Source organism: Budorcas taxicolor, chromosome 22 (genome assembly GCF_023091745.1).
Source record: "Budorcas taxicolor isolate Tak-1 chromosome 22, Takin1.1, whole genome shotgun sequence".
Lineage (NCBI taxonomy): Eukaryota > Metazoa > Chordata > Mammalia > Artiodactyla > Bovidae > Budorcas > Budorcas taxicolor.
Window position 1 is genome coordinate 24,126,839 of NC_068931.1, and position 17,857 is coordinate 24,144,695.

A 17,857-nucleotide genomic window follows, 5' to 3' on the forward strand; every position below is an offset into this window, starting at 1 on the left:
AAAAAGCCAAAGTGTCAGTTCCATTAAAATAATTACATCTCAAGTATGCACTTAGTTTTACCGCAAGGCTTAAGATATGAGTATTTCTTTAATATCTTTAATACGTTCAAATTTTTATAATCTGTTAGGTAAATTGACATTTCATTATATATGCTATTTGTAGAATAAAATAACGGTATAATTTTAAAATCAATATATACAGTACATAGAGCAATCTCTAAGAGGAGCCTGAGTTATTGCAAATGTATGAGCTATTCCCATGAAGGAAAAAGATGGAAAGCCCTTTCCCATTTGCATTTATAAAGGCTGCGTGACTTCTTTAAATATATACACTGATGCCAACAGAGCCATCAGAAATCAATAAATCACATTCTCCTGTGCTGTAAAATGTCTGACACACGCATTCATTTTCCCGGTCCGAAATTCTCTGCAAAAGGGACTGTGTAAATGTTCCATTTTGGTTTAATGACATTCTCCACAGTTAAAATTATGTGCATTATTGCCAGTGAGTTCAAAAACCTGAAGAGCACAAAGCTAGATCGGATTTTAAAGAGCCTACATAGTACATATCCTTCAGTGGCCCATCATTTAATAGACCATAGGCACACAGAACCAAATGGGAAGATAAGTAAGAATGGATTGAAATACTTCAATTACCATTTGCACACAAAAAAATAATAGGCATAATTTATTTAGAAGCAGCTGGGGGAAGGCCCTGTAAGTATTTGGAGAGACAGTCTGATAGCCTGACGCCACCGAATGGAGGCAAAGATGAACATCACTTAAAAATGATACGGATGACAGAAATGACAACTATCTATTCATCAGTGATTTTCAATCTGAAAGTGTAATAAAAACCTAAATATGACTCCACTTTAGTTGACATTTATTCTACCAGCTGCCATATATTTTTAAAAGGTCATAGAAGTGTCCTACATCGATGTCATTTATAAAGTACAAATTCTTAAAGAAAGAAGGGATATGTTATGTACAATCAAGAAGGTTCTAAAAATTCTTCAAGCACATCTTGCAGAGAGCTAAGCAAAAAAGCCATGTCTGAAATAAACCCAAGCACTGAATTTAATAAGCCAGCATGGGGACTGAACAAGAACTAGCTAGCGACAGTTCTACCTGCTCTCCGGCAGTAACCAGTGCTGCCCTGGCCCACCCCTTCTTTCCTTTTTTTTTTTTTTTTTTTTTTTTGCAGTTTTATTTACTTATTTTTGGCTGTGCTGGATCTCCATTGCTGTGCAGGCTTTTTCTCTAGTTGCAGCAAGCAAGGCTCTCTCTCCAGTTGTGGTGTGCAGGCTTCTCATTGCAGTGACTTCTCTTGTGGAGCACAGGTTCCAGGGCGCAGGGGCATCAGTAGTGGCAGGGTCTAGAGCACAAGCTCCACAGCTGTGGCACACAGGCTTAGCTGCTCCGCAGGCTGCAGGATCCTCCCAGACCAGGGACCCAAGCCACGGCTCCTGCATTAGCAAGTGGATTCCCCACCACTGAGCCACCAGGGAAGACCCGCTTTTTTCTGTGTTGATCTCTGAACCAAAATGCTGTGGCCAAGGAGATGACGTTTGACTCCTGTGTTTTCCCAAACTGGATTATACTGAAAGTGTGTTATTCTGAGACTCTTTTTTTTAACAACGTGTCTTTCTTAACCTTTAACCCACATTATCCTTTTCATGAGACCTCCACCCACACCAGTCCCCCTGACCTAACTTTTCTTCCTATGGAGCCCGGACCCCATAATCAGTTGCCCAAACAAGGATCTCACAAGTCCCTTAAAATCTTTTGGCTCCTTTTTAAATCTTCAACAGCTCTGGAAAAAATCAACTGCTGGCTCCAAGCTAAATGGACCACTATCTAGCAGTGTTGAGTAGAAAACACAGAAGTAGACCAAGGATGTCTGCCACCATCTACACTCAGATGGGGCCTCCATGTTGGTCAGCAAGCACTTTTCTCCAGGATGAATTCATAAGACAATCCATCCAGCTGCTTTCCAAAGCTCTTTAACTCTCAAGAAATCCCGAATCCTCTAGTTCCTGAGCAGACAAACCACCACCCAGCTGAAAACCCCTCACTTTACACCATACTCTTTGAAAGAAAGTGTTAGTCTCACAGTCGTGTTCAACTCTCTGGCGACCCTATGGAGTGTAGGCCACCAGGGTCCTCTGTCCAAAGAATTCTCCAGGCAAAAGTACTGGAGTGGGTAGCCATTCATTCCCATCTCCCAGAATCTTCTTGATCCAGGGATAGAACTCGGGTCTCCTGCATTGCAGGCAGATTCTGTACCATCTGAGCTACCAGGGAAGCACTGTACCCTTTACTTTCAGTTATTTCTTCACTCCATCCTTCATGATCATCTTCTCTCTGAGCTCAGAAATTAGCACTCTTTTTTTTTTTTTTTTCTTAAACCAGCTTCTTCAACAAGAAGTCTATCCCTTTCCATTATTCTAAGACTTGGGGCCATAAATCAAATCCTTGCTCTTCTATCTTCAATTTCTTCTGTGAACTGCCTCAATTTTTAGGACAAAATCATGTTTAAGTCCACCCTAGCTTTAAAAATACAGCAATACTTTGCTATTCTCAAGTGCACAATAAATAGTACCTAAAAGGAGTGCTCCACTTCTCCTTCTCCCTCAAATCCAATTACCAAGTCATGATGATTTTATTTCTAATGTCTGTATTGGGCAGAAGGGCCTCCCCTCCTGAATTCACAGGTTGAAGCCCTAATCGAAGCCCTAACCGTACACTTGGAGACAAGGCCTTCAGAAAGGTAAATGCACGTGTGCTAAGTGGCTTCAGTCGTGTCCGACTCTTTGCAACCCGGTCGACTGTAGATCTCCTGGCTCCTCTGTCCATGGGATGCTCCAGGCAAGAATGCTGGAGTGGGTTGCCATGCCCTCCTCCAGGGGATCTTCCCAACCCAGGGATCGAACCCACATCTCTTATCTCTCCTGCATTGGCAGGTGGGTTCTTTACCACTAGTGCCACCTGGGAAGCCCCCTTCAAAGAGGTAATGAGGGTTAAATCAGGTCATACTGGTGAGGCCCTAATGCAGTGTGAGAGGTGTCTTTATAAGAGAAAGCGACATCGGAGTTTGGGGCATGCAAAGAAAAGGACAAGTCAAGGCACATATAAAAGGAAGCTATCTACAAGCCTAAAGAGCAGAGAGGCCCAGGGAGACTCCAAGAATGCCAGCACCTTGATCTTGGACTTGCAGCCTCCAGAACGGGCAGAAAACAAATTGCTGTTTTTAAGTCACCCAGTCTGTGGTATTTTGTTAACAGCAGCCCTAGCAAACTAATACACTGTCTTCTGAATAAGGCCCCTCCTTTCCATTCTACAATATAGTGGCTTTGGCTAAAATTCTTATTTATCAGACATGTTAAATTAGCCTTTTAAGGGGCTTCCCAGGCTATAGTCATTCATTCGTTCAGAAAACACTTACTGAGCACTCATTCCAGGCCTGGAAAATCCCATGGATGGAGGAGCCTGGTAGGCTGCAGTCCATGGGGTCGTGAAGAGTCAGACACGACTGAGACATCACTTTCACTTTTCACTTTCATGCATTGGAGAAGGAAATGGCAACCCACTCCAGTGTTCTTGCCTGGAGAATCCCAGGGACGGGAGAGCCTGGTGGGCTGCCGTCTATGGGGTCACACAGAGTCGGACACGACTGAAGCGACTTAGCAGCAGCAGCAGCAGCAGCAGCACTCCAGACCAGGCACAGTGAGGAGGAGAAATAGAGCCACTTTACCCTGGGGCTGTTAATTTCCATGGGGAAAGACAAAAGAACAAATACGTAAACAAGTTAGTCACACACTTTAATAAGCGCAGGAAAGGAAACATAGAAAACTTAGAAAACAACCAGAGATAGTACTTTAGATAGGAGGAGAGAGAAGAAAAGCGCTTGTGAGGAGCTGACATTGAGACTTAGTGGAAAACGAGGTGGCTTTGCCAAATGATGGTGGGAAAGCATTTCCGGCAGAGCTGAGGGACAACAAAAGGCTGAGGCATCAGGCACAGGAAGGAAGACAGTGTGGCTACATGGTACCCAGATGGAGAGCGTGGGATCTCTCCTCTACCATGCTTTGCTCTTCCAATAGAGCTTTCTCTGTAACACAAATCTAACAACAGCACGCTCCAAATGTAAAATCTTGGTTATGTTCTACACTGCTTACTGACCTATGAGGCCTTTTTTAAAAGCTCACTCCACCTACCTTTCTAGCCTCAACTTTCTCCCCTCAGCCATCTCAAATTACGTGTGGACAGATACCATACGCTTCTCTGCCGGTCCTGGCCACAAGGGAGCATGATGTAGGGAAAGAACATCACATTGGGGGTGGACAAATCTGTGTTCAAATTCTGGTGTCCATGTTTTTACTTGGAAGAGGCTGGGTGAGACCTTTTCTTTCCTTATCCTCAGTTTCCAGTTATATAAGACAGGAACACAGACTCTTCAGAGAGCTGCTGTAAGGACTAGTGACCATTTCTGTGGGAGGCCTGGCCCTGTAGGCAGTCAGTGTTATTACTGGTATGCATGGTTTCCTCTGCTAGGAATGCCCGCCTTACTTCTTAACCTGGGAAACTTCTCCATCATTTTGGACCTCGTTCAAAAATATCTTCTCTTGAAACCTTCTCTAACTCCCACAGACAGGATATAACCACCTCCTCTATGTTCTCATGGGACTTCACTGGTAGCTCAGCTGGTAAAGAATCCACTTGCAATGCAGGAGACCTCCATTTGATTTCTGTGTTGGGAAGATCCCCTGGAGAAGGGATAGGCTATCCACTCCCAGTATTCTTGGGCTTCCTGGTGGCTCAGGGGTAAAGAATCCACCTGCAATGCAGGAGACCTGGGTTCAATCCCTGGGTTGGGAAAAGCCCACTAAGGAGGGCATGTCCACCCACTCCAATATTCTTGCCTGGAGAATCCCCATGGGCAGAAGAGCCTGGTAGGCTACAGTTCATGGGGCCGCAAAGAGTTGGACATGACCAAGTGACTAAGTGCAGCACATGTCCCCTTAGCACAATGCATATGCCACCACCACAGCACTGTTCTCACCTACAGGCTTTCCTGTCTCTCTTCTCTAACCATTACTTCCCTCAGGATATGAACTGTAAGTATTAACATCTGTATCATCAATGCTTTCCCAGGCAGCACTAGTAGTAAAGAACCACCTGCCAATGCAGGAGACATAGAGATGCAGGTTTGATGCCAGGGGCAGAAAGATTCCCTGGAGGGTAGGATGGCAACTCACTCCAGCATTCTCGCCTGGAGAATCCCAGGGACAGAGGAGCCTGGTGGGCTACGGTCCACAGGGTCACAAAGAGTTGGACACAACTGAAGCGACTTAGCATGCACACACAGGTTACATAAACATAGTTGAATGAATGGACCATATATCCTTCCCCAAACCACTAGAATTGGCTTTCCATCCATATCATTCTACTTCCTCAAAGGGTCTGTCAGTCAGGAACCCAGCAGGTACAGGTGACTCATTCAAGTTAGCATTCTTCAAAGAAAGTAGATTAAAGGGACTATTTATAAAAATGTGGGCAGGATGCAGCCAAACCACGGAGGACAGTGCAGTAAGCCAGAGTGAATGATGGGGGCAAGTATTTGACCTGAAGGGTGAGGGGAGAAGGGAGTGATTGGAACTTGGAGAGGGATTTGTGGTGCAGACTTTCTGATAGAAGCTGCTCAATGGGTGTGGCCTCTATTGTCCACGAAGAGCAGGTGAGGGGCTCAGTCTCACTCTGCTTCCTCCCCTGCTGGGGCGTCCCAACAACTGAAACCAATTAAGAGTCCAGGGGCCTTCTCATCCTCCTCCTGAGTGATTCAGGTCGGAAGCATATATGAACGCAGGCCTCTGAGCTAGAGAAGTTGTGGAGGGACTCGTGTTGGTACAAAGTGGGATCACGGAGCCCAGTGGGGTAAGGGGAGTGACTGTATGGAGGGGAGACCTGGAGAGGGGTGACAGAGCAGGTCGGGGGGCACCTTCACAGCGTGAGGGAGGGGTCAAGCAGGAAGGGAAAGGTGCAGGGGAGGTGGGGAGGTGGGCAGTCATGGAGAATCAAAGCCTCAGGCTGGTAAGGAGACCATCCCCATGGGGAGGTAAGGTGACCAAGATGGAAGACTGACTGACTCCCAGGGGGTTCATGGACTATTTAGATATATTGAGAGTAACAGAAAGTGATTTATCACTGTCAGTGTTGGACAGCTACAGAAAGGGATAAAGCTAGGATAAACCAGGAGGCATTAGGTTAGTTTTGACACATTAGTGTGAATTCATAGTTTACAAGTTATAGAGGTGCATCCAGAAATAAATGTAAATGGAAACTGTTTTACAGTTATGGACTGTGAATAGGCTCACACTCTTTCTCCTGTAAGATGTGCCTCGTCTCCAAGACACAGAAGGTAGTCACACACACAAACATGCACATGCATGTATGCATGCATGCACTCCTGCATATACAGACATGTATGTATTTCATAAGTCTGTCCTAGATCTGGGAGCAGCCACACCCCAACAGCAAAGAACATATGTATAGTAAGATCTTGATTTCTAAATACTACCTTCCAGTAAAGGGAACTAAGGTTCCTTGGAGAAGGGGCGCATTCCAGGGCTGGGGCAGGGAAAGTATAAGATGAGATTGGAACAATTCCAAATGAGATACTCAAAGAGTGATGGAGACACTTCAGAAGCCAGAGGAACCAGCTTGAACAGGCTCCTAGTGACCAAATGTGGACAACTGAGCATAATAACTTGCTAAAAAACTAGGGAACAATGAAGAAATCACAGAGATAGGAGTAAGTGGAAAAACTGATAGGCTGAAGAGGAATAGGATATCTACACAGCTTAAAAGAAAGTCCTTACAAAATACTACTTAATTACAAAGAAAAACATATGTAATATTACCCTGTAGAAGCCTTGGGGGATACATTTTAATAGAATGTTCAAGTGATCAACATCAGTATCAGGAGAAATCAAATTTGTGCCAGCTCATAGGTGCAAGGAGAACACATCATCATTTGTCATATTCTTGCTCGTGGTAAAATCTGAATCTGATCACTAGGCAACATCACACAAACTAACATTGGCTTATAATCTTCAAAAGTGTCAGAATCACAAAGTCAAGGGAAGAATGAAGAACTATTCTAGAATGAAGGAGACTAAAAAGATATGACAACTAAATACAATGACAGATTTGATACTAAAAGGATCTTGTTACTAAAAGTGACATTACTGGGACAGGTGGCTAAACGTGAATAGAGCCTAAGAATTACACAGTAAGAATCATAAATGCCAGTTCTCTGATCTTGATTGGCTACATTGTGCTTATGTAAGAGGATGCCCTTGTTTGCAGGAAAAAAAAAAAAAAAAAAAACAGGCTTAAAATCATAATATATTGGGGACAGGGGGTCTGATGGATAATGAGGCTTGAAACTTCTCTACTATATTTTTAAGTCTTCTAATAGTTTGTTATTATTTCCAAGCTATGGTTTTTCCAGTAATCATGTATGGATGTGAGAGCTGAGGACCATAAAGAAGGCTGAGTACAAAATATTGATGCTTTTGAACTGTGGTGCTGGAGAAGATTCTTGAGAGTCCCTTGAACTGCAAGGAGATCAAACCAATCAATCCTAAATGAAATCAATCCTGAATATTCACTGGAAGGATTGATGCCAAAGCTGAAGCTCCAATACCTGGCCAGCTGATACGATGAACTAACTCATGGGAAAAGACCCTGATGCTGGGGAAGACTGAAAGCAGCATGAGAAGTGGCAGACGGGATGAGATGGTTAGATAGCATCACTGACTCAATGGACATGAGTTTGAGCAAACTCTTGGAGATGGTGAAGGACAGGGAAGCCTGGCATGCTGCAGCCCACAGGGTGACAGGGAATTGGACACAGCTTAGCGACTGAACAACAGCAAAATTAAAAACAAAGGAAGACAGAGGCATTGTTCTTGCTGAGGCAGTAGTCCATATATACATTAGTCTCTATAGACAGCCTCCTGGAGCAAAGCAGAGCCAAGGAGGCAGAGGGTGGATCTAATGGAATGAAGGAAAGATGTCCCACTTACTCCCTGTGACCTCCTAAGGTCCATCTGACACTACTGCCTGCACATAATCTCATTGATGATCTCACAGATTTGCTATTTTCTATCTATTCCCTGGCTCCTCCCATACCCTTTATAATATGCACTTCCTCACAAATATATGTCTTTTTCTGGAATGATTATGATATCTCACAGTATCATCAAATCCCATAGCTGACACTATAATCTTATTAATTACATTTTCTCCAGTTACAAAACTTGAACACATAATCACTTCTGGACATTTCCTATAATAGAAGCATCTCAACCCAACACATTAAAAATAAAACCCATACATACCCCATTACAGTGAACAATGATAGTTGACGTTCCCCCCAGACCCCCACTGCACAGCCTCCAACAGAACTTCCTAAAAACCAAATTTCTAAAGTATTCCTGAATTCCTCACAGTGCACCATTTTACTTTTGGAGATGATGAGCACTCTAAAGTTCAAGAATAGGCCTGGCTGCTTTAAACCAATTTGAATATTCCATTTCCCCCCAGTTGGAGTCATTGTTTAAGTGGACAGGTGATCCATATAGTACCATTCATGTGACTCTTAGGTCTTGTTTTTGAAATACTAGGACAGAAGTATCAATATGTAATAGGAAGGAAAGAGGCAGGGCACAACTTATGAAGGAATGACATAGTCCAAGGACACAACATATACCAATTAAAATCAAATGGGTCCAAGATGGCAGACAAGTAGACTCTGACTAGCCTTTGATCCTCAACCAGCAAGCTAAATGACACACCCAGAGGCTTCCTGACAGTTCCAAAACACTACCAAAAGACAAAGGAGTGGGCCCAATTCCTGGAAATCTCCATCCCTTCCCCAAAATAGCTGGAATAACCCTCCCACTCATTAGCATATGAAGTTACCCAGCCCATAAAAACTAACCACAGCACATTTCAAGGCCACCAGATTCTGCCCTCTGCGATGGCTCATACGCTCTCCAGACTCACCCTCTGCAATGGCCCTTACTCTCTCTGTGGAGTATGCTTCTCTCTGAATCTGAAAAAATCCACGTGTTACCTATCCCTTTGTCTCTCACTAAATTCTTTCTGTGATGAGGCATTAAGAACCTAAGCTCCATTATGTCCTGAAACCAGTACCGTGGGTTTGGGCTGGAAGGAAATGGCACCCCACTCCAGTACTCTTGCCTGGAAACTCCCATGGATGGAGGAGCCTGGCAGGCTGCAGTCCATGGGATCGCTAAGGGTCAGACATGACTGAGCAACTTCACTTTCACTTTTCACTTTCATGCATTGGAGGAGGAAATGGCAACCCACTCCAGTACTCTTGCCTGGAGAATCCCAGGGAATGGGGATCCTGGTGGGCTGCCGTCTATGGGGTTGCACAGAGTCGGACATGACTGAAGCGACTCAGCAGCAGCAGCAGCAAGTCGTGACCATGTGGGTTTGTGTCCCACCCTGGGTTTTGGCTGGGTTGGAGTCCCAGCATAAAGTCCCAATCTGAGGTCAACAAACAGCTTCAAATATATTCCCTAAGAATGTGAACCAGTAGAAAAACACCCAGTTTTTAAAAATTCAGGTAGCCATCTTACCACAAAGGAATTCAGGTTTAGAATAGTGCCAGCTACAAGAGAAAAGATTTTTTAAATGAATTCTTTAAACACAGTTAAACTGGTCAGTGATAACTGAATCCTTGGACTAACAACTGGAAGCCTACTCCAACCTTCATCTTACAATTACCTGAGCCAATAAATCCCCTTTATATTTAAGTAAGTTTGAGTTCAGTTTTCTGTTAATTGCAGCATAATGTGTGTGAGGTAAAATTAAAATAAACTAGATGTGACAAGGTTATAAAACAACTAGGAATATGTAAAACATGTAATCTAAGATAAACAGTCCTCTAGAAAAAAAAAGGAAAAGTACAAACATGGAAAAAAAAACAAATACCAGAAAGGCTGGCTTAATGATAAATGAGGAACCCAGCTTCCCTTATTTTAAAGGTGTCATAACGAATTACACTTTGGCTTCACATGGCCCAGAATAGGAGAGCCTGTAGGACTGCTTCAGGGGAGAACTCAGGCAGTAACCTGGGCAGTCAAAGGAAGCAGACAAGAAAGCTGAGAATTTCAAATTTTGTAAAAATATGTGAAATCAGGCTTTCATACAAGTGAAATTTCACATAATTGCACTACCTTCCACTGACTCAAGTAAATTTGTGTAATCAGATTCACATTTCTATGCCTTTCCTACCTAGAAAACGGTGATGTTCACCTCCTTTTGGATTTTTATAAACTGAACAGAAATAGAGCAGTTTTGGAAGCTTGTTGCATTCAGTCGCCTGTTCCTTGCTGCTGGGAGAGAGGGCTGAGCTCAGCTCCAGCAGGGCAGAGACACAGTTCTCAATTTCTCAATGTCGAATGTGGATGGGGCCACAGAGTCTTCCTGTCCTCCCAAATAACTCTAGATAGTATCTCCAGTTGCCTCCAGACCTTCTACAAACCGACCCCACAGGCAGTATCATTTACTCTTCAGGGTTGAAAATATGCAGGCAATTCAGTCCTTTCGTTTCTTCTCCAAGGCCTGATGTCTTAGGACAGACTCTTAATCTCTCTCTTTTTAATTAATTTATTTTTTTATTGAAGGATAATTGCTTTATAGAATTCTGTTTTCTGTAAAACCTCAACATCAATCAGCCATAGACATACATATATCCCCTCCCTTCCGAACCTCCCTCCCATTTCCCTTCCCACCCCACCCCTCTAGGTTGATACAGTGCCCCTGTTTGAGTTTCCTGAGCCACACTGCAAATTCCCATTGGCTATCTGTTTTACGTATGGCAATGTAAGTTTCCATGTTACTCTTTCCATACATCTCACCCTCTCCTCCCCTCTCCCCATGTCTGTAAGTCTATTCTCTATGTCTGTTTCTCCACTTCTGCCTTGTAAGTAAATTCTTCAGTACTATTTTTCTAGATTCCATATATATGCATTAGAATACAATATTTAAATATTTAATCTTTTTCTTTCTGACTTACTTCACTCTATATAAAAGGTTTCAGGTTCATCCACCTCATCAGAACTGACTCAAATGTGTTCCTTTTTATGGCTGAGTAATATTCCATTGTGTATATGCACCACAACTTCTTTATCCATTCATCTGTTGATGGACTCTAGGTTGCCTCCATGTGCTAGCTATTATAAATAGTGCTGCAATGAACAATGGGATACATGTGTCTTTTTCAATTTTGGTTTCCTCAGGGTATATGCCTAGGAGTGGGATTTGGGTCCTATGGTGGTTTTATTCCTAGTTTTTTAAGGACTCTCCATACCGTCTTCTATAGTGGCTGTATCAATGTACATTTCTACCAACAGTGCAAGAGTGTTCCCTTTTCTTCACACCCTCTCCAGCATTTAATGTTTGCAGACTTTTTGATGATGGCCATCCTGACCCATGTGAGGTGATATCTCATTGTAGATTTGATTTGAATTTCTCTAATAATGAGCGATGTTGAGCATCTTTTCATGTGTTTCCTAGCCATCTGGATGTCTTCTTTAGAAAAATGTTTGTTTAGGTCTTTTTCCCATTTTTTTATTGGGTTGTTTGTTTTTCTGATATTGAGTTGTATGAGCTGCTTGTATATTTTGGAAACTAATCCTTTGTCAGTTGTTTCATTTGTTATTATTTTCTCCCATTCTGACGGCTGTCTTTTCACCGTCTTTACAGTTTCCTTTGCTGTGCAAAATTTTTAAGTTTAATCAGGTCCCATGTGTTTACTTTTGTTTTTATTTGTTACTCTAGGAGGTGGGTCATAGAGGATCTTGCTTTGCTTTATGTCACCCCTAAGGAGACAAAAGAACTGTACACAGAAAATTACAAGACACTAATGAAAGAAATCAAGGACAACATATAGAGAAATATTCCATGTTCCTATATGGGAAGAATCAATGTTGTAAAAATGAATATACTACCAAATGCAATCTACAGATTCAATGTGATCCCTGTGAAATTACCAATGGTATTTTTCACAGAACTAGAACAAAAAAATTCCACAATTCATATGGAAACACAGAAGACCCCGAACAGCCAAACCAGTCTTGAAAAAGAAGAATGGAGCTAGAGGAGTCAACCTTCCTGACTTCAGGTTATACTACAAAGCTACAGTTATCAAGACAGCATGGCACTTGCACAAAAACATAAATATAGACCAATGGAATAAGACAGAAAGCCCAGAAATAAACCCATGCACCTATGATTACCTTATTTTTGACAAAGGAGGCAAGACTACACAATGGGGCAAAGACAGCCTCTTCAATAAATGGTGCGGGGAAAACTGGACAGCTACATGTAAAAGAATGAAATTAGAACACTTCCTAACACCATACACAAAGATAAACTCAAAATGGATTAAAGACCTAAATGTAAGAAACCATAAAACTCTTAGAGGAAAACACAGGCACAATACTAGATGACATAAATCAAAGCAGACTCTTAATCTCTTATCTCAACTACTGTCTTTATCTCTTACCCAGTCTCCCTGGGTCTTATCTTTCGTCCAATACATTACTTACAGGGCTACTGGCTCCTAAGAGAAAATAAGGTCTGACTTTATTTATCCTTTGGAAAGAATTAAAGATTTTAAAATTAAAAAAATAAAAAACTATATTAAAAAAATAATAAATTCCATATATATGCGTTAAAAAAAAAAATTTATCCTTTGGATCTTCTTCTCCTGCCTTAGGTCCAGGCAGTACAACATTTATTTAAATTATTCTTTGTCTGCTGTTTCTCATTTGAGAAATTGCTTGAGTACCCCCTGGTTTCAGAAAAAGTTAAAGAGTTGACTCTGCAACCAGGTCTCCCAGGCTGTAGACCACACTGTCCTTCAGCACAGTATCCTACCATACACACAGCAAGTCTTTGTAAATGACAAGCTCTCCCTCTGTAAAATGCACTTTTCTCTTGATGCTCCTTACAAAACACCTTCAAGGTGCAAGTTAAGCATCTGTTTCATCCTAAAATCTTCTTCAGTACTAGGATGCTTGGGGCTGGTGCACTGGAACGACCCAGAGGGATGGTATGGGGAGGGAGGGGGGCGGGGTTCAGGATGGGGAACATGTGTATACCTGTGGCGGATTCATGTTGATGTATGGCAAAACCAATACAATATTATAAAGTAATTAACCTCCAATTAAAATAAATAAATTTATGTTAAAAAATAAATAAATAAAGTTCTTCACCCTCTCTGCCTTCTGAGGACTTTCTTTATATTTCTATTTATAAGACAAGATAGAAAGCCTGGTCTTATACTAAATTTCCCATAGATCTATCCAGTTATCAGACTTCTTTCCTAGTAAACAGGAAGCTATATTTCAGGATAAGCTTGTCTTTCTCCTCCACCTGCTATTCCTCTGCAAGAATCATTCTTGAAGCCTCTGTATTTAGCAAAGTAATAATACATGCTCTGTAAATATTTCTTGAATACATAATTTCCCACTGAACTACCTGTTCTTTGAGGACAGATCTTGTGCCTTATTCATTTATATGCCTCACAGTGACTGGAAGATACTGAGTAACAGAAACTGCTACAGGTTGGTTTAAATATTAGACTTATTCAGAGTGGCCTTCTGGGTTACTGAAATACTTGGCTAATCCTAAGACAATCTGTCATTTCTTTATTGCAAAAAGATGTGAGTATTTTATATATGCTGAATCTCATTCCAGCAACAGGACGTAGAACTGTAAACAAGATAAACCACACATACCTTGAAGTGGAGGGAATAGCTGTATAACTAATAAGTTCACTGTCCCCCAAATAAATAAAGTTTTTCTAAATACCTGAATGCAATGCTCAGTCATACCAACTTGAAACCCAAGAATTATCAGAGACTTCTCCCGAAGTCGTACTTCAAGTGTTATTTGGAAAAATGTAAAATTGCTACCACTGGATGATAGTGATGATGGTGGCTATGTGACTGGTGACGGTGACTGCATTATCGTATTCCTTTTCCCTTGTAGCTCAGTTGGTAAAGAATCTGCCCGCAATGCAGGAGACCTGGGTTTGATCCCTGGGTCTGGAGGATCCCCTGGAGAAGGAAATGGCAAGCCATTCAAGTACTCTTGCCTGGAGAATCCCAGGGACAGAGAAGCCAGGCAGGCTACAGTTCATGGGGTCGCAAGAGTTGGACGCAACTTAGCAGCTAAACCACGTTCCTTTTCAAGTTCAATGCTATTCCTCAAATTCAAGCTCTCGTTTTGCCTTCTGGAACAACTAAAATGACCTTCTAACAACCCTTTCCACATGCTTCCCATCTCTAACATTCCCTTTTCAGTACTGCCAGAATAATTTTCTTAAGAAGTAGTGATCTTATTACACAGCTCTGCTCAAAAGCCCTCAATGGCTTTGCACTGCAAACACATCAAGAACACTGTTCAGACTTCTTAGCCTTATACTCAAGGCATCTTCTAAAATCGACTTCTAATTTGTCATTCCAGACGCACTGGTACTGTCGTTCCTATAATCCAGACTCCGCTCACAATTCACTTTTGATTTTGTATATTTGAATCTTTCACATAAAACACATCTCCACCTATTTTATTCAAATTCTGCCTATACTTCTAGGCCCAATTCAAGGATCTTGAATTTGTCTGTGATTTTTTTTTCCCTTCTACATACAAAAGTTCAATTTACTTTGTGCTTTTCTCTATATGTTCACCTGTTTCTAACTCATATTTTCATTATTTAGGAATATAGCTTCTGTGTCCAACTAGAGTGTATTTAATCACTGATTCAATAAATATGTAATAGGTACTTACTGTATTTCTGTTATTCCAAAGCACCAAATATTTATTATATTCAGAAGTAAATATTGAATAAATTTTCAAACAAAAATGCACAAAAATCAAAATAGTATTTTTCTAAAATGAACAATAATATCCACCAAAGATATACAAAAGAATGGTAGAAAATAGCAGCTCATCAAATTTTAAGTATGTATGAAAGGGTTGTTAAGTTAGGAGAAAACAGAATCAAATAAAAAGCTAAGGATATTTGTTCAAAATAATATGGAAATGTTGAATCAACCTTGCCCATATCAATTTATGGATGTGTCTATAGTTCTGAGATGCAGATTTATAAACACATGCATAATATGTCCATCAACAGGAAACTACATACAGTGTCAACTCTTATTGAAATGAGAATTGCAAGGAAATGTTTCCTTAGTTACCATTTAATAATTTTGTGAAATTTAATAAAAGTTTATGTGATGAAATATTTTTTTTTCTTTTCAAAGCAAACAGCTTTAGGAGATGATTGATGCCTGCTATTATGAGTCTATATCTGTACTTCCTTATTTTATAACCTTTTCAAAAATACAAAAATACACTTAAAGCATTTCCAGTTCAACTAAAAATAAAGATAAAAAGGTGATTATTTATAGGCAATCATATTCATGATGATAGACTCTCAGAAGCCAACTCCACACATAAATTTTAAATGTTTTTTGGAAAGAGCTGAGAATGAAAACATTTACATAATTTCTTAGAAACCCTGGCTTTTTATTGCTGCACTTCAATATTCCCTCCGGGCAAAGGAGCAGCTACTTCAAAGATTTATTTGATAATGGAACGTTTGATTTCTTTGTTTTTCCTTCTCAGTGTGGGGAGGTCTGTTGTTTCCACTCTATGGCAATGTGCTATATTTTAAAATTTGAATTGGCTCACTAGTGATAGTAAAAAATGAGTCTGTTTTGGCAGATTAAGCAAACACACTAATGCCAGCAATAAGTATATAAATTACATAAATATACTAGATTATTACAAAACCATCCACTCAGGTATCAGTCATCTTCGATAACAGACCCGGCGCTTCATAACGATATCGTTGGCAACTGATATCAAGTGTCTGAAACTTCTACTTACCTGCCTATCCACTTCTGGGAGCAAAAGCAGGAGGTACTGTTGAAAATGCTGAGGCAAGGAAGCAAATGTATGCTTATTTATTAGTGCCCTCAAGTTAGTGTTGACAAGAATAGATCCCGGGGTTTCTATGTCAATGTCCTCAGCTTTGGTCCACTTCAAGTGTCCTGTGATAAATAAGCAAGAGGTATGAATTCGCTATCGATTGGGAAAACATACACCTGTACACGCACATAAAATGTATACTGAAGGTATATATATATTCGATAACGTACTGAATTGTGTCTCTTTTCAGAGTGACATTGCAGAAGAAAATCTCCCAAGCTTCTCTGCGTTTGTATTTTGCCTTAGTTGCCTTTAATTTTCATAATGTCTACTTCACTCAATACCATCTGTTTATTTAACCCAAAATAGCACCAGGTCTAGATAAAGTTGATAAAAATATCTGGAATGCAGCATTAAAAATGAGTCAAAAATGCAGGATAGAGCGAAAATACAGGGAATAGATTAAGTAGCTAGGATGCACATTTATAGGAGTTTGAGAATGAAAAAACACAGCATATCACAGAGGGGCAATATTTGAAGAGCAAATGTCTCTCCAAGTTTTAGAACTAAAAAATGAGTTTTAGAACTAAAAAATGACAAGAGTCCTCAGAAAACGCAACATACCAAATCACAAAAAGGATAAATACTCATTCCTCCATCTGATGTGTTCAAACAGCAAAATGTCAAAAATAAAAAGAATATCTTAAAATTATTTTGAGCAAAAACAGATTACCCGCAAAGAGATCAATATAAGGCCCAGGAATCATATTACCAATAAATAACAGATGACAATGAAAAAGGCCAAAAGAAAATAAGTTTTGATCTAGAATTTCATTAATAAAAATGTCCTTCTAAATGGCAATGATAGCAATGATATAAGAATATTTTCAGTACCATCCAAAATGGAAATTCTCTCAGATATGCAGATGAGATCACACTAATGACAGAAACAGAAGAGGAACTAAAGAGCCTCTTGATGAAGGTGAAATCATAGAGTAAAAAGCTGGCTTAAAACTCAGCATTCAAAAAAAACCTAAAATGGTGACATCTGGTCCCATCACTTCATGGAAATAGATGAAGAAAAAGTGGAAACAGTAACAGATTTTATTTTCTTGGGCTCCAAAATCACTGCCAATGGTGACTGCAGCCACAAAATTAAAAGAGTCTTTCTCCTTGGAAGAAAAGCTATGACAAACCTAGCCAGTGTATTAAAAAGCAGAGACATCACTTTGCTGACAAAGGCCCGTATAGTCAAAGTTATGGCTTTTCTGTAGTCATGTACAGATGTGAGAGCTGGACCATAAAGAAGGCTGAGTTCTTGAGGAATAAATGCTTTCAAACTGTGGTGTTGGAGAAGATTCTTGAGAGTCCTTTGGACTGCAAGGAGATCAAACCAGTCAATCCTAAAGGAAATCAACTCTGAATATTCATTGGAAGGATTAATGCTGAAGCTGAAGCTCCAATACTTTGGCCACCTGATGCAAAGAGCCAACTCATTGGAAAAAGACCGTGATGCTGGGAAAGACAGAGCACAAGAGTAGAAAGGGGCAACAGAGGATGAGAAGGCTGGATGGCATCACTCTCAATGGACATGAGTTGAGCAAACCTGGGAGATAGTGAAGGACAGGGAAGCCTGGAGTACTGCAATCCATGGGGTTACCTTAAAGAGATGGACACAACTTAGCAACTGAACAATAGTCCCTTAGAGAATCATGCTGAAAAATCATTAGTGCATGCTTTTAACAAAGAAATTAACTCAAAGCAAGAATGGGTGAGTTGCAGAAGTAATAAAAACCCAGAAGATGAATAG

The 17,857-nt window shown here is 40.7% G+C and overlaps 1 protein-coding gene across 1 annotated transcript in view; it reads right to left on the bottom strand.

Annotated features, from left to right (window-relative positions):
- Window positions 1-17,857, bottom strand: part of ASXL3 (ASXL transcriptional regulator 3) — a 194,157-nt gene that overhangs the window by 57,614 nt on the left and 118,686 nt on the right. Inside the window, exon 9 of the mRNA XM_052660207.1 lies at window positions 16,006-16,169. Within this exon, the coding sequence (XP_052516167.1) occupies window positions 16,006-16,169 (164 nt within the window). The remainder of the gene's footprint in view (window positions 1-16,005; window positions 16,170-17,857) is intronic.